This window comes from Bombus bifarius, unplaced genomic scaffold, assembly GCF_011952205.1.
Source record: "Bombus bifarius isolate JDL3187 unplaced genomic scaffold, Bbif_JDL3187 scf7180000007966, whole genome shotgun sequence".
NCBI lineage: Eukaryota > Metazoa > Arthropoda > Insecta > Hymenoptera > Apidae > Bombus > Bombus bifarius.
The window spans coordinates 6,792,706-6,815,076 of NW_022884352.1; the positions used below are offsets into that span (position 1 = coordinate 6,792,706).

General features: G+C 42.5%; 1 protein-coding gene across 5 annotated transcripts in view; it reads left to right on the plus strand.

The window, feature by feature from the left end:
• The window catches only part of LOC117208010, a 48,231-nt gene that overhangs the window by 22,672 nt on the left and 3,188 nt on the right, over positions 1-22,371 (plus strand). For 2 of the 5 annotated variants that reach the window (XM_033448805.1, XM_033448813.1), the window contains exons 2-5: positions 6,666-6,738; positions 9,769-9,998; positions 20,668-20,959; positions 22,080-22,298. In XM_033448805.1, the coding sequence (XP_033304696.1) occupies positions 6,666-6,738; positions 9,769-9,998; positions 20,668-20,959; positions 22,080-22,298 (814 nt within the window). Of the gene's footprint in view, positions 1-5,640; positions 5,767-5,813; positions 6,059-6,665; positions 6,739-9,768; positions 9,999-18,683; positions 19,351-20,667; positions 20,960-22,079; positions 22,299-22,371 lie in introns of those variants that run through there. The other 3 variants (XM_033448831.1, XM_033448821.1, XM_033448843.1) reach the window with 3 other exon arrangements.

Genomic DNA, 22,371 nt, shown 5'->3' on the forward strand with positions numbered 1-22,371 from the left:
TTAATTTCAGCAATTACAGCGTTCCAAGTAACGAACGTTTCGTTTCTGTTCCTTGACGGAAAAGTCTCACGTACCCCCGATTCTTCGACTCATATTACGACTTCTTTTTAAAACGGTAATTATTCCCCGTGTTCTTTCCCAGTTTTCACTCGCTATTTTTCGTTCTTTCTTTACAATCGATCCTCTGGTCACAGTCCCGTTAAAAGCGATACAAAAACGCCAGCGGACCGCATCATTCAACGTAGTCACGTTTCATAACCTCGAAGAGTGTTCGAATGCCCCGTGACTAGGATTATATCACGGTTTCAATACCGAAACCGATCTTGAGCGTTTAAACATCGTTCTTCAGACATCGTGACTGCGATAGGAACGGATCCCCGGGTATTTCGACACATCCTTCTTGGTTATTAACGCCACATTAGCATTCAATGGGGTCCATTAATTGACTGCGAATTGCCTCTCACGAAGATTGTCTATGGTCGGAAGAAAAAAAAAAAAAGAAAATGGAGGAAAGAGGAAGAGGTGTTACGCAACACGGTATACTTATACGTGGTCTGTTTTACGTTAGACAAACTTGCAGAGCACCTTTGAAAATATCCAACAATGTTTTTCCAACAGGGAATTCGTCGGGAATGCGAATTGACTTCTTTCTCGGTCGCTGGAAGATCAGCTATGGAAGATCGACTATACTTCCGGGCGTCGGTTAGCATTCCACCGTCTAGAGGAGAATCGTGGTGCCATACGGAAAAAATTTCTCTGGACTCTCTCGTGTAGTCCGCTAATGGTCGTCAAGATCAACGATCCGAAGTCTCGATCGACGTGATTTTTCCGGAGGATTCGAAGCGGATAAAGGTAACCGCATCGAGTCGTGGCGCCTCTTTTGCCGATCGCGCGCGGCCTCCTCCAGCATTCTCTCTCTTCATCCTTCCTGGCCCGAGATAACCGATACCTCGAGCAAACAGCCGACGGGAAGCATTACGAGTACCGTGATGCTTACAATGTGCTCGGCTCTATGGATTCAACTGTACTTCCCCAGTTCGTGCGACCTTCGTCGTAATAGCCCGAGGAAACACCGTGCGCCGAATGGATTTCATTTCGCCAAGTAATTGCGAGGGAGAACTACTTCTTGTACGGACCACTCCTTTATCTTATTTCTCTCCAGAGAAATATTGACTGATAAAACAAATCAATTACCCACGCGTAAACATTGAAAGAATATAGATGGAATTATTACATTCCCGGATCGTGATTTCCAGGAACTCGTTTAAAGTAGAATCGAGCAGCTTTCTGTCTCCAAAGAATATAGACGGAGTTATTACTTTTTTAAATTGTAGTCGACAGGAATTTTTATTTCAAGTAGAACAGAGGAGCTTTTTGGAATGAAGAAAGATGGTGAATTGAGTAAATTCTGTCGAATGTTCTAATTCTGATCTTTGTGCTCGTAAGAAACTTTGCTCTTTTTATATTTAGGGAACGGAGAAAAATTTCACGATGATTCGAGTATTTAATTAGAGAATAGAATTGAGTACTAACATTGATGCCGATATGTGACTAGAATATTGTTCAAGTAGTGGAACTACTAAGTGAGAGAAAATGAAAGAACTCGGCAAATCAAGGGTGTAGAATTCCTAGAAAAAGGAGAGACAAGAAACGAAGAGAGGCATAATCGAGAACGTATCAGATTGAGTGTTTTATCTGGATGATCGGAGTACAATCGATCCGAAAAGAAACGTATACCATCATAAAGACAGAACTTTACGTAGGGAAGGAAGAAATTCCATGTTCTCGCATATCCCGCTAATGGCCTGCTCGAAGATCAACGACGCTGGATCGACGATCGGTGGATTTTTCGCGGTGCAGATCCACGGCAAAAGCCAACGAGGACACCGACTCGAACGAGTCATGGCGCCTCCTCGAGAATTGCATTACCTATTCACGGGCGGAACGTGCGCTCTCGCATGGTGCACGCGACCATCATCCTCTCGTGTACACGGCGAGCCAGCCATGGCGCTGTGGCCGACGAGTCTTCGCAATAACGGGCCGATCCAGTCGGTGTTCGCAATTTTCGAGGAATTAAAATGCTAGGAATGCCTGCTGGAAGGAACGCTGCGGTGCAAATTGCACCACGGCGACATTTTAAGCGGTCGGACAATTACCAGGAACGTTTCCTTCCCCGGACAGTTTATTTTATCGACGTTGCTGAAACGAGAGGAAAAAGTCTGACAAAGTGCAGAGTCTCTCTAACGAAGGGTCATTATAAATCAGGCTGCATCATCGGTTAAATCAATCGTGTTTTACTGTTACGCGCGAAAGAAACACTCGCACATCGGCGATGATTCGATTGTTGCAACTGTTGCACGTCGCCGACCCGATTTCCAAGCCTGCGTTCCAGAAACACGTTCGCCTCATCAGGGACACACCGCTGGCTCGCTAAAGTAGAATCGGTTGATATCACCGGTGAACTTGGCCCTGTTCGAGCTACGTGCCATTGAACCTCTCTGTGTGCACCATGGCGAATCGTCTCGCAATTTCGTGTCGCCATGATTCGCTACTTTCTCCAATTTTCTTACGTCGCCGCGCCGGGGAATACCCGGCGGAAAGCTGGAATTCCTTAAAGGACACCGTGACTGCGTAGCAAGCGCACAGAGAAGCTGGCTCGCGCAAGCGAGAAGCGTGCAAAAGTGCGTGCGTATGCGTGTCTAACCGCTCGCGCGCGGGTCAATGCCTCGGCTGTCCTCCTCGAGTAAGTATCTATCTACTCCGTAGCTACCTCGGCTACTACGTTATGCTCGTACACCACCGCTCAAGATCGCCGAGCTGACGAGCACGCGTTCGCAACCGCGCGTTCCGTATGCACGGGGCTGACGTTTCCGCGAGGCGGCCCCCTTTGACACGCGAAGAATCGCCCGTGACCGTACGGAGCCCCGGTGAAACAACGTTTTTCAAGATTAATGGTGATGAGCACGGCCGGATTGGATCCGCCGCGATTCGTTGACAGCACTTGCTGCTGACGCTGCACAGCCTCTGGAAATCAAATCTGCGATTCGCCAGGACGGCACTTGTAACTTGCAGGAATTTTTATTAGATCTCGAAGCTGCATCTTCGTATGACTTTGATGTTCCTTTGATCATTCGTTGAGAGTGAAAGACACGCTAAAGTAAAGATTAGGTCGTTTCACCTAATCTTTCGAATTATTGCGACTACAGTGAAATTGGCTTTTCAACGCACGAATTCTTCTTTGGTTTACCAGGAGAAAATAACTTTATAAGCGAACAGAAATTAGAGCAGGAAGGTTGTCGATCTTTGGTATTCGGATCGTAAAAGGAACGGCTGAATGTTATTTAATGAAAGTAATAAAGACTGCCGCGCGATTAATTTGATTTAGACAGGTTCATCGTCTACGGAGTTTTCTTCTGATCGATTGACGGTACGGAATCTGAAATTATCCTCGGCCGATTGTGAAGGTAAATCTCGGTATTTTACTCCCTGTCAATTAATTCGAGAAATAAATTAATCCTGTTTAACACGTAACAGGAATCGAGGACCGCACCATAAACTGTTGATAATGAAAGCAATCGTAGAATCGCATATCCTAACCACTTCCAAGTTTGGTGAACTCGTATTTTCCGCTGATATACCCTGGATATCCTCCTGTTCACAATTATAGTTACGCGGTTATTACGTTAACACGTGTACAACGACAGGTCGGCGAATATGGCGCGAGCGCAGGATTCAATTAAGCGTCGTGCGATTTAATTGGTGTTTCGCGATAATTATCGCGCATTAAAATATTAAACCAGAGATTGTTAATTCTCTTAAGATGCTCTATATAGCGGCGCGATAAACCTGGCTAAGGAAAGGGACGAAGAAACTGCGAGTTTAAAGAGTTTTAAGCACACAACGCTGCTATCGTTAAAGAACACGTTTTATTACTTATTGCACAAGAATGGTTTCGATCTCGAAAAACAAATATATATATGTAACTAATTCAATGATCTAATCTTCATCCGAAGCATCTCTCTAAAATAGTCGTAAACATAATGTTATAAATTTTTATTATGAAGATCAACTTTTCACTCGATGCAGAACCACGACGAATACGGGCATAATCAATACACCTACAATATGTAATATATTCAGACAATGCATTTGACAGCAAAGTCGTGCGTCTGACACACGCTGAAGCTGGTAAGAAAGCGTTTAACAATTTCAGAAACGCGACAAACGTTCGCACCGATGATCCAACCACTGAAAACCAATTTCAACCGGCCCGATTATAAGTATTATAATACTTCCAAGTCATTATCATTGATAGCCATACTTATGGATGAAATTACCTGAATCGGCACGATTTCAGGCAACCCATAAGGTCAGGACGATCTCTCGACTAACATCACTAGGATATTTTTGATCCAGCATGATGAAGAAGGAGTAGCAACCGGCCCGCTTTCGATCACTCGATACACGATCGTACACCGCTTCGTGATCGTGCCACACACACATACAAATACACAGAAGATCGTGACTCCTATTATTATCGTGGCTAACCCACAAAACGAAGCATCCGCGCGGTCTGTGTCCCTGTATCGCGCACCTTTTCCAAGCGGAATCGCGTTGCATTACGTCGCACCCGACCGTGAAACGACGATCCACGCTTTCGTCCAGGTAAAAGATTATCTGAATAACAGGCTGCGCGTGTTAGATGTTATCGCCACTCTGGGCCCGACCATAAATACTTCAATCTATTAAATTTCAACCACTGACGATTAACCAGCCCGCGATCAATAGCTCCGACGAGTTTATTTTCGGAGAAAATTCTAGGGTGTCCAAGGTTTGTTGCTTCATCGTGTCGAAAGAGAGACGTTTACGTTGAAATTAGTATGTTCGTACTGCTTGAGCGCAACAAGTAACGTCCGTGGTGACTGACAAAGAGGCATATTTTGGTCGTTCGATTTTTACCGTTCACCTGTCGACACGAGGGCCCATTATCGATGATTATTCGCTCGTACGCTGCAACACTGTCGCGCAGCGATGTGACGACGAATCGAAGAGATTCGGTTGATATGATATTACAGTATATAGAGACAGTAACCGGTGGGACATTTATTTTTCATACTTATATAGAGATTATCCCTAAGTAAGTACCGTACGGAGCTGTGACACCGGTCCTCGAAGGAGACACGCGTCTGACCGCTTATATCTGATGGATTCGACACAGTGTCACAGATAAACACGCGTATTGAACGAAAGTTTTACATCTACGAACAAAATCACATTGCGTTACATTACAAAGAGCAAAGATAGTACTTGTGCTGTTCCAGTGTCAAATTCCCAATTATACGTAGTACGAATCTAAATTTTACGTAACAGTTGTACTAAATGCAGAACGTGTGATTCGTATGTTTGAGATATTCTCCATACAGTACGATCTTAGTAATATTTGATCAGAGGATAGAACCCAGGAGATTCTTGCATATCTCAGAAAATGGTTAATTTATCAATTAAAAATTTCATTATGATCTTGTAATCTACGAGTTCCATCTGAATATTTCCGTGAAAAGGAGCCTTGCTACTTAACAAACACAGGTTAGATGAATATTGAATGGTTAAAGCTACCAACATAGAAGGTTGATTAGCAAACTCAAGGGACGCGTGACAGTGTATTAGGCTAATTCGCAAGCTACCCTCCGGAACAACATGATTATTCCATGGCAACGTCGTGTACGATTTAATGCAAGTCTAATCAGCTCGTGAACCCTTAATGAGGTGCGAAAGCCATTAATTAACAATAATTGTTATTGTAAATTCGTTAGGCTAATTGGCACTGCTTAAGCGAGTTGCTCGTTCAGGACGGATGGATCGGACCGGGATAGATAAGAATTCCTCGTAATGGCCGGGACGACTTCCTATAATAAATTGCATCGGCGGCAGCCGTGAACCGTGTAATCCGGCATGATCTAGCGGAACTGAAGTTTAGGCCGGACGCGATACGAGTGTGATTGAAACGACGAAGCCTCTGCATGCCTTCGTCTCCGTCGCGGCGGAACGAATGAGCGAGGTACCGTTTAAGAATTCCGCAAATAAGATTCTCTCGAGTCGTTCCATATAACGCATGGCACACCTGATACAGAATATCAATTGCCAATTAACCGTAACGTTGACGAAAAGGATAGCTTATCTCTTTCAGGGTTGCACTGGAATATTGTTAAGAAAATGTGCAACGAATCGAATGAAGAAGGAAAGGAACAAAAGCGATTGTAACAAACTGGTTTTGTATTTCACGCTTCGCAGATTTTTATTTGATCGAAGTTTCACTCTCTCGAATCTGTGATTCGATCCATATAATTTAATGTACTCGGTAAATGACTAATTGTTCCAGTATAAGGAATTATATCTCTTGCATCGAAGATTTTATTTCAATGCAAATTTAATCTCCTTCTAATTTCCAAATTATTTCGGATACCAATTTTTAATAATTCCAAACACTTTATTTCGTATGGAAGGCAAACGATTAAAATGAGCAATTCAAACCATCTTAAAGATCATTAATCCCTTCCTCGTGTTGCTCGTACCAAGATCTGCCTGTCTCGGGATAGACTTAAAAACGAAGATATCTATCTTGACATAGGTCTAAAAATAAAATTCGTTCTTTTTATGTGTTTCAGCGAGACGGACATGGCTCCGAACGCGGAGGAGGAGTTGCTGGTGGTAAAGCCGTGGGGCCCACAACCGGAAAAGGTATGTCAGTGTGTCTTGAATCGAAAGGATTAGCCTGACGAAGACGAAGATCTAATCGTTTAACCTGGACGATGATACGACGCATATTAGAATATGAACAGGATGCTTTTGATTAACGTTATCGATTTATCGTTCAACGTTCGGTCAGTAAATACAGTACCTATAAGTAGGTAGGCGTATATTTCGCTTGTCGGTCGTTTTGTGTTTACGACGCCGTGAGAACTGGCGTTCGATAAACGACCCAGAAATGTGTTAAAGGAAGGAAATTATGAGTCGTTAAGCCCGTGGAAACAGCTTGTTTTCTATCATAATCCGTGCACTTCCAATCTATTTGTCGTAACCAGTAAGTGCAAATAGCTATATTATGCATACATTGAGGTTCCTGTACACTATTTTTCGCTACAATTATGGATCAACTAAAGGGAGAAGATGTACGATCGGGGAAATCGACGAGAAAGAAAGATTACTGAACTTAATCGGATTTAATTTTGTTTCCAATAGATCCTCTTGCGTTGATGTTCAAAAGTATTTCCTTCTTCGAATTTGTATCTCTCCCGTTTGCATCTCTTGAAACATGGAATGCTGATTTATAATGCGAATGCGATTTCCGTTCAAAATAAATGGAACAATCTACTAGGCGAACAGTTTCATAAATATAAACGTTCGCGTAGTTTCGCTGATGAATGGCGGGCATCGCATACCATCCAGCCTGCTCGTTTATAAAACGCGGTTTTGTCAAGCTGTCGTCCTGTCAACCGTTTGATTATTAGCGCTCGCCTCCGAATCGTCGGGCCGATCATTCACTTTATACTTAGCCGAGCCACGCTTTTAATACCCAGGCATGCATTAACATGCGCCAACCTCGGATGCATTGAATTCTGCAGTTCGTAATGGCTCCGCCGGCATTTATACGCGTCGTGAAACTGCGAGGGAGGTAATAAGTCACGGATAATATGATTAATATCGAGGAGAGGCCACGGTGCATCGCGTTAACCCCTTCGAGGTGCACATATTTACACTCAAGTTAAATCCTTATTTTTGTGCCCGGTACAAATGCGTGGCACGTGATTAACGAAGATAATCCAAGGCGATGCGACTTTTTTTCATCTTTCAAGAAATCTACGGCGAAGAGAGGGAAGGTTGCGTAAAAAAGTATCTTATTCCCGAGACGTGTTCCATTCGTGTTACGACTGACTCCTGACCTTAATTATCGAGAGACCTCGTTGTCTCTCTTTTCTTAATATTGCAAAAAAAGAAATAACGTGGTGCCGCTAATGAGAGATTTACGTCATCACAATAGGATGATTAACGAGACGAGTCGAGCGTTCCTCGCCTAGACACCCATTGGAAACTGTACTCGAATGTTCGTGAAAGTCGCGACTTTTACCAACGTTCGAAGTCTTCACTCTAATTGAGAAAAACGCGGTGCATACGCGCCAGTTTGAAATTGGATCAAGTATAAAGGAGATTCTCTGTTCACGAACTTTGCCGTTCTCCATTCTCTACGAGCGACGAATTTCTCTCCTTCTCCTCGAAATAGTGGATTACTACCGAGTAAACGACACGAACGCATTGACAAGCGAGTACTCATCGAGCACTTACGTGAATCAGGAAAGCGTGACGTCCTCGTGCAGGTATGTAGGTTACGTACGTGAGTTTGTTTTGTTTCGCATGAATCCTTCTAAGGCCATCAAGTATTCAGAGTAACCTACCGCTCTTTTTCGTCGAGATATCTAATTACTCGCATAATTGCTACGCTTACGAGTAAACCCTTTCCTACCCTAACGATCTCCTTCTCGTGAGATCCCGTTTCGTGTTCATCCGGACGAAAAAAACATGAGCCATGATTGATCTATGCACACCTCTACTCAATCATGATCGTCGTTAGACGATTTACGTGCATGTCCGCGCGGCATCGCGCATCCCGGAAAGGAACTCTAATTACTTTATCGTTTTTCAAAGGATACATCGTTACCAGCGAGCCCCGTATTCATCAAACGATGATGGTCCATCGGCGTCCTCCGTCGATTTCAGTAACGAACGAGCGTATGATTGATCGCGACCGTCGACGACCTGGAACATCGTCTATTACGTCTAAATAAATTCTGTATTCCAGGTGCAGCTCGAAATCTTCCGCGGAAAGAGGGTCGTTGGATCGTTAGGATGCGGTTCTGCTTCATTTTTCGCGGGTAAACGGCGGCTAACCACGAGATAGAAACTCGGTTTCATGTTTAAAACCGGCCAATTAACCGCGCGTAGAAAACCACAATCGAGCAAGCGGTTTTGTTCGGTGTTAAATAGTATTCGTATCCCTAGATCGTCGTTTAGGAAGCGGCTGGGTCGACCTTCGAAGCAAATCGGTCGATGAATCGTACCTGAGTTCTCGATTCTGTGCTACTGGACCGAAATACGTCCGAAGGCGTGCGATGAAGCAACTTAGGAAGGGAATACGGGTTTTAATTATCTTAGAGGCGTAATTTAGAAGCGGCTGTAGGCACTTGTGGTGACTCCGTGAGTCAGAGGCGGTAAATTAATTTCCACGATCGATCCCGCATTTCAACGAGGGATCGGTCCCCACGGCTGCGTAACCTATGGGCCACGAGGCGATAATCACTATAATCTTATCGATTTATGGTTTGAAGCGCTGTGAAATTAACTTCAACCCGGCTTCCACTCCCTCGCATGAATATTTCATTCGTGGCGGCTATAATTTCCACGATTCCTCGATTCCCTCTCCGTACAAATAGAAACATTATTCGATATTCGATCTTCCGCGCTCGTATTTTCTGCTTGGAAACGTTTATCGTTACTTCGTTACTACGTTATTGCGAAAGCGATGGTAGTTCAATCACCGGCGTTTAATTACGGCGAATGTTTGTACGACGCTCGATGAAATAAAACACGGCGAGCTCGTAAAAGGATAAAGCGGACTCGAGGCTACTGTCTTTGTTCAATTATGCTGGCTTTCGCCTCGATACAGAGCCAGACGGACGAGCAATTATGTCTAAAGCCTTGCGATTTTCTTTGCAGGAGCGATTAAGACCACCTACGTACAACGCCGAGGACTACGCGATCGCCCTCAGACGATGGGGAAGGCGTCCATTAGGAAGCGTTCAAGACTCGCATGGTACCCTGCCGTCGACAACCAGTTCGAGTTCCGGTTACGCTTCCGGAAGCGGCGAGATGACCTTGAGACAATTCACGTCGGTCAGCGAGCTTCTGAACAAGCTCAGAGCTGACCTGAGGCTAGCGTTTCCAAGGTTGGTAGACATATATTACCTGCTCGACTTAATTGTTTATTAACGAACAATTCTTTCCCCACTTTCTTCCACTATGTTATCTACGTATACAGAGATACTATTTGAACTATACTTGTTGCAATGAAGCTTCAACTATGTTCTAATTGAAGTAGAATTTTGTTTATATAAACTTCATTTATCTGAACTCTTATTGTATCAACGAAAAATCATACATATGGGCAGAGAATCAATCAACTTCTATCATGTGAACTTTAGTTATGTACATGATCTGCTCGATGTTCTATGGGTTCATATGCTTCAATGAATAACACTAAATCAAAGGCTGCAAAATATTTAGAATTGACACGGAGGGAAGGAGAGGAGTATTTTAGTAAAAGTTCAACATTCTGCCACGACGATCAACCTCCTTTTCTTGAAAAATTCCAACACAACTGTACAGTTCTACAGTTTCTTGGAATTCCATAACAGTTACTAAATCTTCGCCGACTTCCTAAATTAATCAGACGCCTAATTATAATTGCAAATTGAGCGAAATTTAAACAGTTATTCTACTTTGCGTATCTGAAAGTTGCTTTCGTGCTCTCGTGAAAATGCCAGGACGTTTACAATTAATAACAACGTTGTTAATTATCAGGCATAGTTATTAAGCTCACGGAACTTTTTCCTGACACGATAGCTCGTCGAAGAGATTCATTTGGGAATCGTTGTTGCGAGTCGAGTGCAGGCGCGAAAAACTTCACTTTCGAACGATGGCGCACGACATGACACCCGGAAGCACGTGCGCTTGATTGTCCGTGAACAATTAGAATAAACGTTCGTACGGCTGGATTTACGCTCTCTCGCTGGAACTAACGACAAGAACACCACGAAAATACTTGATACTAATTGAACAGGAAGGACGGCTCGAACGGGGCCGGATTTACAGTTACTTTTTATACGTATTTTTAAGAGAAGCGTTTCGATGTGGCTGAGTCCCCCTTCCCCGAAACTCGTAAAAATTCCTTCCCGATTTGGCTGCCGATTAGTCGACGGTCGTTAAACTTTTCTCCTTAAAAAGCAAAATAAACCTCGATCACGCACTTTCATGGAATCGCTCATATCCGAATTAAACACTTAACTGTGTTGTATGCAATTAGTCACGATTAAATAAAATATTTATACTGTGTTGATTTTTACCAACATTGCGCTACAGTCGATTAAAATAAAGATACATAATGTAAGAGAAAAAACTGCGTTTTATCTATATACTTCGCTCAAATTTATTCGAATGTTCAAAAATTCCTGTGAAAAATTACAGATTGATCGCTTTGACCATCTTGGTAATTTCTGCGTTAACGAATTAAGTATCTGCGTCTAATGAATTAAATATCTCTACTTCCTGGAAATTTGCACGCGCGAAAGATGATTTTCCTTTTTGCGTTTCTTACGTTTGTCTCGACTGTTAACTACCTTCGATAGCCGTATTTCATTTCGTCCGAAGATTGAATTAACCATGTGCGTGGACGAGCCGCGAAAACCATCCATCCGTCATTTCTCATCTCTGTGTAAATCATTAAAGAAAAAGTTATTCGCTCGGTTTCCTGTGATGTGGTAGCTTTTTGCGATATTACCTCGCCGCGGATAGGAGCAACAAAGAAACGGGTTTCCTCCGTGTTTCTAAGACAACACGGTGATCACAGCAGGATTAACGCGAATCAAGCTCCTCCTGGTATCGCGTTCAACGAAGGGCTAAATGATAGTCTCGTCCCCGTTAGGCGCCAACGTGATTAAAGATCGGACGTAAATGCTAAGATTTGTTCATGAACGTCGGTGGCTCATGCTATACCTCGGCGCAAGATCGACGATGTTTGTCTCGAAGTGCCCGAAGCGTGTACGTTGCTATTCATTCATAGCGCGTGTAATCACAGCCGCTAGACACGCGTCTGTAATTGGCTGCATCGATAGTCTCAAAGCTTCGCCGTTTTTGATTGCCATCAGAAAGCAAATACAACGAGTCCTACTTCCTTCGAAAATAAAGTTTAACGCTGCAATTACGGGGCGAAGCATTAAACTTCCTGCCAAAGAAATCAAAGCGAAAGACGGTAAAAAGACACGTAACGAAAGGTAACGAACCTTGTACTTTATCGAAATTCATTGAAATCTTTAAAAATGCGCCGTTGTAACATCTATAAATTGTAACGAAGCTACAACACGTAACGAAAGGTAACGAACCTTGTACTGTATGGAAATTCATTGAAATCTTTAAAAATGCGCCGTTGTAACATCTATAAATTGTAACGAAGTTACAACTCTGGTTACTATTGTCGTTAGAGAAGCGTGGATTGACAAATTTAAAAGACGTAGATTAATTAGATTTAATTCTGTGCCTATTAACAAGGTTGTATAGCGAAGATAAATCATAGAAATTTTATTTCTCAATCGTCGTACCGTTACATCACTGCCTAGTCGAAATTCCTAATACGTAATGGGAGTAATAAATGACCTCAAGCTGCGACGTCGCGAGTCTCACATAGAACAACTAGCAAGGAAACACGCGAACGCTGTCGTTGCTTCATTCAGCCGTCGTTCCATCCTGACAGTGTATAATTTATTAACTGTTGTACTTTTATTATAAATTTCTGTCTTTCACAAATTATTAAATTAACAAGTCAATCAAAAGCTACCTATACATCTACCATAGTACCGTCATCTCTATGGAGTAGAAGGCGAGCGAAGTTAATAGAAGACTTAACAAAACCACTGATTTTTCCACGATCTGTATCAGTTCGCAAGATAGAAGATTCAGTAAAGCGATAGGTACACCATATCTCGTCTAGTGTTACAATTTCAATGTTCTCTTCCTTATCTAGATTCGTATCAGATTGAGCGAGATTGGATCACACTCGCGTAGCACTGGTCAATCCATTAGCGCCAGCTTTTCATTCGCGACTTTATTTTTCGTGGGCAGAATTCAATCTCGACTGGCTTCCGGCTTCGTAGTTTATGTTCTAGACCACCCATTAATCGCTGAACTTGGATCGAACGAGATTACGAATAATCCAAGGGACGTATTATAGTTTAGGTGGCGGAGAAACGTGGCAGGAAAAGGCGAAAACGCAGGAATCGTCCAGGCAATATTCTCGAACTAATTCTTGTCCGATCGACGTGCTCGTTTACCCTTATTAAGCGCAATTTCACCGTGTGCATCGCCGCACAATTTCCAGCCAACGGATATTCGAAGCGGCGCGGCAAGAAGCGTTGTGCATAGATGAGAATGATTCTAATCACAACCCGACGAGTGTAAAAGGACAGAGAGGCAAGAATGCCAGACGCGTCCAGGAGCCCTCGTAAAAAGGATGCGCGAAGGATAACATCGAATCTCCTTTTCCTTGCGTTTAACCACGCGACTGCGGCAATTTGCGAGCGCTGCCCTGCAGCCGTTCTAAAATTAAAGTTACCACATACTGCGTGTGATCGTTTTATCGTGTTACATTTTTTTTTTTTTTTTTTTGGAAAACAGCGAACTATCCTGTGATATTATGCACTATAGAAAAATTTAGCGAAGTTTTTCCAAGTTAACGTATCTCTCTATCCTACAAAGAATATTCTTTCCTTGTTTGACTGTAAATATTCGATCTGCTTTGTAGAGATTTAGGTATTGGTTTGAGCGGAGGTTTGAGCGAATGTTATAAGTTAGATTGTTCTCGGTACTACGTTATCTGCCAAAGAGATTGAAAACTTTTCGCAGTAAGACACGGAAGAGATATCCTTTGCAGAGTATTAACGGCTCAAATTTCGGAGGATGTTTTCACCCCTTAAACTTAAGTTAGCACAGCTAAGAAAATATACGTATCTACCATTCTTGGCTCTTCCCCAAACCTACAAAATTTCATCCAGATCGGACCTAGACCTTTGACAATGTCTCCTTGTAAGAAGAGAAAGGATGGTTTTCCAAGTGCTGATCCAGTACGATCTATGTCTTCGATCCTAAGACACGGTGACTTCTCATTGAAGATAAGAAAGAAGACTTTATCTCGAACCAGATATTCCAACATTTTCTCCTAGTCTCGTCTAAAGAGAAATCTCGAGTCTCGCGGGTAACTTCGTCGACAAGCTCGACAACCTGTTACGCGAATTCCCGAATCAAACTTGGTGTGACAATTTTCACCGGTTTGTCTTGTCACCGATCCGTGGACACGCGTGATCGCGGATGTTACACGAACGGTACCATACCTCAACGGCCATATGGACGACGCGAGCGTGTCCCACATTCGCTGGATGACTTATAATATGGTCAAGCTTCTTACCGCAGAGGCGAGCAGATAACCCGTAATGTAAGTAGCGGCCACGGATAAACGAATGCCGATATTACGGATAACTGTACAGCGGCTGGGTTGCCGTGCTCAATGCGCAAATCGATCTGGATGAGGCGCATCCTCGATTTCCAAGATCGAACCTTCGTATCATTTGTCGGGATCTTATTAGACCGTTTAACAGACGTTTTTACCGTGATCCCAGGTTGCCCGCCGACGACTCGGCTGGCGGAATCGATTTATTTTGAAACCGATCGTAATAATTGGCCGTCAAGATCGATTACGTTATCGGCCAGGTTATCTTTCTTTTCTACTTCGTTACAAGGCTAAACGTACGTGTTATCTGGGGCGAAGAAACGGACACACGATGTTAAGAATCATCTACAGCGAAGGAACAACCTTCGTTTTTGTAATATCGGCGTGAAATTCGTAGAATGTTCACGGTTCTCGGGATAACCGTATCGAAAATGTAAGAATTTACAGAATATCCGTAATCTCGGTAATAGTCGGTCTTTGGATTTGGGTTAACGAACAGTTGGAATTTTTCCACGTTCTTGTTCAAATCCACGGGTTAGATAAGTCGGAGGATTCTATTCCGTGCTATGCCGGAATAATTGACTTTGTAATCATTGGTACGAAACTAATGGCAAGCAGTCGAATGGAATTTTTGCTTTCCATCCGCCAAGTTTTCCATTGCCGCAACGTACTTTCATCGAGAACGGTCTCTTATCTTTATCGTTGTGGGATCAGCAGGGTTTAAGGATTCGCGTGTGCCTTGAAACGGGCCGTCAATGAAACAAACGTGTTATTAGAGTGTACGTATACTCGGCGGAGCGAGAAAGAAAGAAAAGAATTGCCGGGGCATAACGAGTTATTATCACCTATTAACTGTTGAGACCGGGCGTTTAATTAGACGTTCGCATTGCTCTAATTAAATAAGAGCTTTGCGATTTGAAACAAATTGTTCGAGATAACCAGTGCACCCTGAGCACGAGACGTCTTTTTTCTCTTGTGAAACGCTGATATCGGAAACTTTAAAAGAGAATTCTTCATCATTCTACAAAGGCTCGCGTGTCTTGGCTCTTACTATGCGAATCAGGCTTCGTTTTCATTGATATTCCGCGTCGTCGGTTTCTTTCGTCAATCATTACTCGTTTAAAGGACCTGCCTTTCGGATAGCGGTCACTGAAAGGATTCCTTGGTCCATTCATAAAACCGAACTTCTTTGTATTCACGGAACGAATCTTTTCACTAGAATGAAGGATACTGTGCGCTGAATTTCGTATCTGCCAAATATTCACGAAACCGGTTCGTCAGAATGTTACCACATTAATAAACAAATCCCCCCTACCGATTTGTCTAAATTTTTAATTTATTTATCTACGTTTGTTTACTTACATCCAGGATTCCTTTATTCGCATTGCAGATTAATTTTTCTATTTTCTGGGATGCATATCTGTACGCTGAATTGTTTGTTTGCATCCCGGCTTTGTTTATTTACATCTCAAATTTGCTCATTTGGAATCTCAGTGTCGATTGCAAAAATATCTTACAGATCATCGATAAAGTACTACAACCTTTTACATTTTTCTTACAGAATGTTAGAAAGCGATGATACTTGGACGAACTCCTAGATCATTATTTAAAGATTATGCAAAGAAGCGTTTGCATTTTATGATAAGGCCTAATGAAGGGTGTCTCGTATTAACGTTCGAGATTACAGTTCGCTTAGAAGCACATAATTATCTCGTCAGAAAAAGAAAAAGGGTTCGTAAAATTTATACAGTACGTTTCTTATAAACCAGCCTGGTTCTCCCCCTGTTTTTCTTCTTCTTCTTCCACGTGGGGGAATATCAACCGCGTCGAAGAAGCCTCGACCGGCCACCGAACCCACGGTACCCCACGATGCTTCCGTTTCACGTAACAGAGAATGCGTAACTGCTTCCTACTTAATGGAAACCAAGGAAGTCTTATTTTTTCGCGCGATATCAAATCCCGTTTCTTCGTATTTCAACAAAGGAACAATCATTCACTTTCTTAACCCAAATTTCGCTTTTCTTTGAACAGCAATCATCGATGAAATAATTAAATTTCGCATAGATGTGACGAAGTAAGTATTTTGACACAGTGAAGGCGAAACGAATCGCGACTTATGTCGCGCGAAATAACTTTTATATTTACAATAATCGTGACTTCGATTTAATTGCAGCAGTGCGTTTAGTTAATATCTGGGTGACAAGAGATATTTATCTTTTAAAACATGCACGCGTAATCCTCTTAAACGTTTTATATTCCATTCGTCCCTTTATTTACGACGTAACACCATGCATGCTAATAGACGATAATTTATTACGACAGAAACGTGATGCCTTTATCGTCGGTGCTACTGTAGGTGCCTACAGGAATAGGAATTATATGTACATACATATTTCGTAATTTACCTCCTTCGTGCGGTTTATCCATATTGTCAGCACATATTTTCGTAAAATATATACGTAATGTAGTACCTCGACGTATAGCTTCTCTAAATTAGCCTCCGTTATATAAGACGTTATCTTTCATCGGTTATTGTCTTTCGAGTAACAATAAAAACGATAGCAGATGTAGCTTCCTAAGTGAAATTAACTTCCTCGATTTGTTCGTCGATCCTTTCCGATATAATAAAAAAAAAAAGGACACAGTAAAAAGAAGATGCGGAGCGTGAATTACGCAACGTAGGCACAGGCCAAAAATATCGCGCGAAAGAGAAACGTCCCAAGTTACGGTGGCTTTCGTTTTCTTTTGCTCTTGTGTCGTCCATTGCCTTAAATTTTAGGGTGTGCCCACACACCAGGCAATAAGGAACACTTGGTATTCATGCGGCGTCCGCCGAAGGCATTCTTACGTACACCGTGGTCTGCATAATGCGGGATGTAATATAATGCACCCATTGCTGGCCAAAAGTTCGCATGACGTCTTCACGGAAAGCGTGTTTTCGATAGCGAAGTCGTTCTCCTTGGAACGAATTCCTCTTTGTCCCGCTAGTCTTTCTTTTTTCCACCTCGCGCGAAACTCTTTCCGATCGCCTATGAATACATTATCTCGGAATAAAAGCTCACTCTTAGAATCGTAGAGCTGCGAGTACCTGCAAGATAAACCGCAATTCTCGCGTGAATTTAAACGAAGGAAACGAACATCGAAGACTATCATCGATGTCTTTCATCCGTCTCGAACTTTATGGACAGCGGTGGAAAGTATCGTGAAATTTATACTGATATCGGTTTAACAACGTTGCATAGGGTGGTCTGCGGTCACGTTTCGCTTCTTACGTATCTTTTACCGTCACTCTCGTTCACGCACGAGCTTTCATTTTCTCCAGTATCCAAATGGGGGCCTTGGTGTATTTTTAAGACGAGCCCAACAAAGGCTATCCACGGTGTTCGCGCCGTAGAATCGTAATGCCGCGGTGTATTTCGCGCACGTACACTAGTACACTTACACACGTGCGTACCACGATATCCCCGCACGGTATGCATAATACGACGGCTAACATAATGCATCTATTGTTGGACGAGAGAACTCTCTCTTTCTCACTCTTGTTTACCCTAAGGTAAATAGGCGACGATCGCATATACATAGGCGGTTACATAGAAAACGTTTTAATACTCATTTGCATGCATTCAACCGGCGTACATGGCGCTTATATACGGTGTTTATAGAATCACCGTCTAGACGAGAACGTCTCCTCATCTTGAATAGCCTGGTTTTTTTTTTTTAGAAGCCCGTAGGTGCGAGCTACAGAATGATTTACGACTGTTTGTCCAATCATCGGGAAAAAATTTGGAACACGGGGTAACGTTCTGGACGCGGAATTCCTCCGGGAATAAATACCTTTGTTAGTCCTCCGATGAAGGAAAACACGTGTTTTCATTATTTCGTAGAGAATGCGGCGTGCGACGGAATTTTAAGAACATGTTTCCGTGGGTGAATAACGAAGCTGTTATTCGTATACGAACTATCTTCTAAGCTGTTATTCGTGCATCAGCTGCTGAATAATCTATCAGTTACTAATATTAGGGAATTTTCAAGTTACGAACCAGTTGAATTCAAGATCTCCTTTTTACAATTTCGAGTCAAGTAAAATGATCAAATGGTATGGAATTTTTTAAATCTTCACATCATTTCCAGGGCAAAAATGCAGCATTGTCGTGCTTTATAAACGACGTTACATACGCATTATGCTTATGCAACAGAAATACTTATCTCGGTGAGGCAATGGAATTGAACTTTAACCAGAAATTTCTGACAATTTGCACTGACATACGCAACCGTGACGAATACGTAATTGACGTAATTTCTGTCTCGTTGGTCGAAAAAAGGTGTGAGTCGATGTCGTCCATTTATCGTTCGCACCTATCTTTTTGTCTTCCCGTATTTTGGCCAGTCACGAATAACGGAACGCGCGATATTATCGACATTATGAAGGATTAATCAGCTGTTTTGCTTGTTATCCGTGAACGTGCGAAATTTAGTATACCACTAATTATGTAAATCTGGATAATTCCCTCGTTTTTTAACCAATGTCTTGAAGAACGAAAATTTTACCGCAGTTTACAAAGTTCTCGCGAAATATAACGCGATTGCGTAATAACTGAACCGTGTAGAAAGTGACAAAAGTGTTCTTGGCAAGGAAATTCTCACGACTCGGAAGAGGTAGTCTGCAACAAGGTGTATAAAGCTGATGGAATGGCCGGTGCACCATGTTACACGCGTCTCAGCTGTATAATTAAGGAAATTAACGTGACACGATCAGAGATAGCTCTCGTCCATTAAGCAGATCCCACTCGTACTGGAAAAGATCCCATACAACTGAAAGAAGAAACGCAATCGGTATATAGTCTCGAAACGAACTTTCTTCGTGGATACGTCATACTTTGACAGTCGTAATATCTATTTCCTTGGCTTCGCACCTGTCTACCTTAAGGCCATCACACGTATACTTACCGGTTGAATGTGGTCGTACAGGGAAACCATCGTGTTGTTCCTCTTCTTGGTCGAACGATCGATGAATCCGATATGTGGTAAAGTGATATCTTAACAAGAATTCTAGACGAACGATAATCGAGTATAAAGTACTAATAATGACACTGGTCGATACTCGAAGCTACGCTAAAGTCGATCATCCGTGCCTTTACATGCGATAAGCGACGAAAATTTATTAAAAAAAAAAAAAAAAGGAAAAGGAAGGAACCACGTCGAAGAAAGAAATGTCATATAATTATTTAAGAGATTAACGGATTCCTTTTCATACAGCCTGTATCTGGGAATTTATGTTTAATAATAATGTTAGAATAAGTTGAAAAGCGTGTAATTTAATTGAAGTATATTTTCTCGTCCACCTCCTCGTATTTATTACATTAATAGTTATCGGGTTCTTGCGCCGTCACTCTGATAATCGTTCCGTTGACAACCTCGAAGGAACTTGCTTAATAGCGCGCTTATAAAACCGGATTGGTTTTTCTCTTAATCGTAAGGTCCCATAATTATGTAATTATACCTTTTTTCACCTTGCCTACGGTTCAATGGCTGTTACAGTAGCCACCACAACATACCGAGGTTCAACATTAAAGCATCAAGTAGCGGGATTGATTGATGCAGTGACACTCAGCTCAGTGACACACTGTGTTCTATCTTTTTAAATAAATACCCGCGTTAACACCTGACCGATTTATGTTGATTTATTTATCAACTCATTAATTATATGCTTAACGTTATAGAAATTGGATAATGCGACGTCCGCGATGATTAGTGCGCATCACGCGAGCGAGAATCACGCAACGGTGTCGAAGAGATATTTAGAGTTACGAGAATTAGAAGAAGAAACGCATACATACGAAAAGACAGAATTGAGATAACAGAAAATAATCCACGAGAAGAACGTCTTCCCAATTCCTGGAATAAGGATTCTAGGACTATAAGAAACATATGCTAGTAGTCTGAGGACTTGATAGGGTGGAGTTGAACCGCAACACTGTAGAAAACGTGACATGATATCCGCAAGCCATATTGCATATATACACGTAACTGCACACGATAGATACTGAACACATGCGTGTGTTCAAGGTAAATGTGTTCATACCGTTACTTCCGGTCTCCGATACCATAGATGTATTAGGATGTGCAATCAACGATGTATCACTTTGTAGTACATGTACCGCTTTCCGTACCATAGAACTTCATTTAAAATGTCTTACTAACGATTCTAGCTTTAGCAAAGATCGCTAAAATAACGAAGAAAGTATCTAACGTCTCAAATAATTCTGCTTGTACTTAACAAATAAAATATCACGCTTACGAATGAATTATATCGTCGATTGAAAGAAATAATTATGTTTCAGCTTCGTTCAGGAATTCGCTTCACCGCCAGCTGATGGGATAACTTTGTTACTTGAGACACTTCGCGGTGTTCAGTTGGCCCAAAGCTCACCACCGTCTTCCGGTCACACGGGTCCAAGAGTGGGTACCAGAAGAGCTGCACTGGACGAGTTGGGTTGCGTCGAATGTCTGGCTGCCTGCACCGAACGATGCACCGACGCACCGAGGCTCCTAGTGCAAGCCCAACCCGGTCTTCTTGCTCTGGCAGTTTGTCTGACTAGTAGCTTGAACCGGTCCCGAGTCCTAGCTCTCCAGGTAACAATCGTCACTTCCGTTCCAAGCACCGCGGTACTGTTAATCAAAAACGAATTCAGTTGGAGTCGTACGTGTGGTATATTTCACATATCGCGTACTTCTCTCAGAACATAATTCTTGCATATCTTCCTATCATCTCACAATACATGTATCTTATATCAACGTCACATAACGTTAACAAGTGTTAACAGTTCGAAAGTTGGACACTTTATTTATTTGAACCGATTTGTTCGCCGCAATTTTCGCTTAGGTTTGATCTCGGAGTCAAGTATACATATGTATATAGATAATAATTATATCTTTAGTTTTCGCCGAGTGCTTTATCGCGTGCCTTTATCGTGCGCTTTTATCGCCTTCTGACCATTTAGCGAATAGATTCGCGTGCAATCTCCTCTAAAACGTACTACTAACCAGCGCAATAAAGTTGGCATCCGAGCTGTGACGGAATGCGCGATTAACAGGAGAGGAAAAATAAAAAGCGAACCCAATGGGGATAGAGTGGGTCAGGCTTCTGGCACTTGGCAAGATGATCGTCTCTTATGTACTATATCTGACCCATTCAGATAATCGTAAACGCGCGTATCCAGCAAACTCGGTCCACTTGACGGCTGGGGCCCCGTTATTTCGAGAGTGTACGCCGTCGAGAACCAGTTTTTATCGTCTATCCAAACGTTATTCGGCCGGCTTCATTTGCAACCTCATACACGCCCCTATACTCTCCGCTACTTTTTATTTCCTCCGCCGTCCGAGGAAGTGCACCTTGCCAAGCATCGCGGTTACGATCAGATGTTGACTAACCGAACTGGATAATTACTTCCACAGCACGTGATCACAGAGTTACGGCACAGCGAGAATATAATGAGAATAAAGAGATCGTTATCCCGTCGGTGAGGAACTGTCGACGGGATTCAGCTGCCGACCAATGCTACGAAAACTCGCGATTCTTATTTTCCATCATACGTAACTATTAATTACGTGCTGGTTCTAATTTCATTCTCACAAGAAATTTAGTTTGCGCAACTTTCTATCGCGATAGACGAGAGGAACGAGCTGCTGTTTAAGCGGCAGGCTTATTTACGAATTTATTACAAGTTTCTCTAAGATTGTTTGCTCCTTCCAGTTACTGACAAAGGTCTGTCAGACACCGGGTGGTCACGCAGTGGTCTCGGAAGCTGTATCTACTCTTAGGCTGAAATATGGCGAGGGTGGAAGATTCCGTTTCCTCGCTGGAGCTCTCCTGGCTCCCAGAGCAGCGATTGCACTGAGAGTCGCAGGAGTTTCATTCCTGAACGCCTTCCTAAAATCTGCATCGCGGACGCAAACCAGATTGTACATTCAGGTAACGTATATCGATCGAAAACTGATAGTTCCTTAGGGAATTTCTACGATTAGGAATTAGAAATTGTTATTTT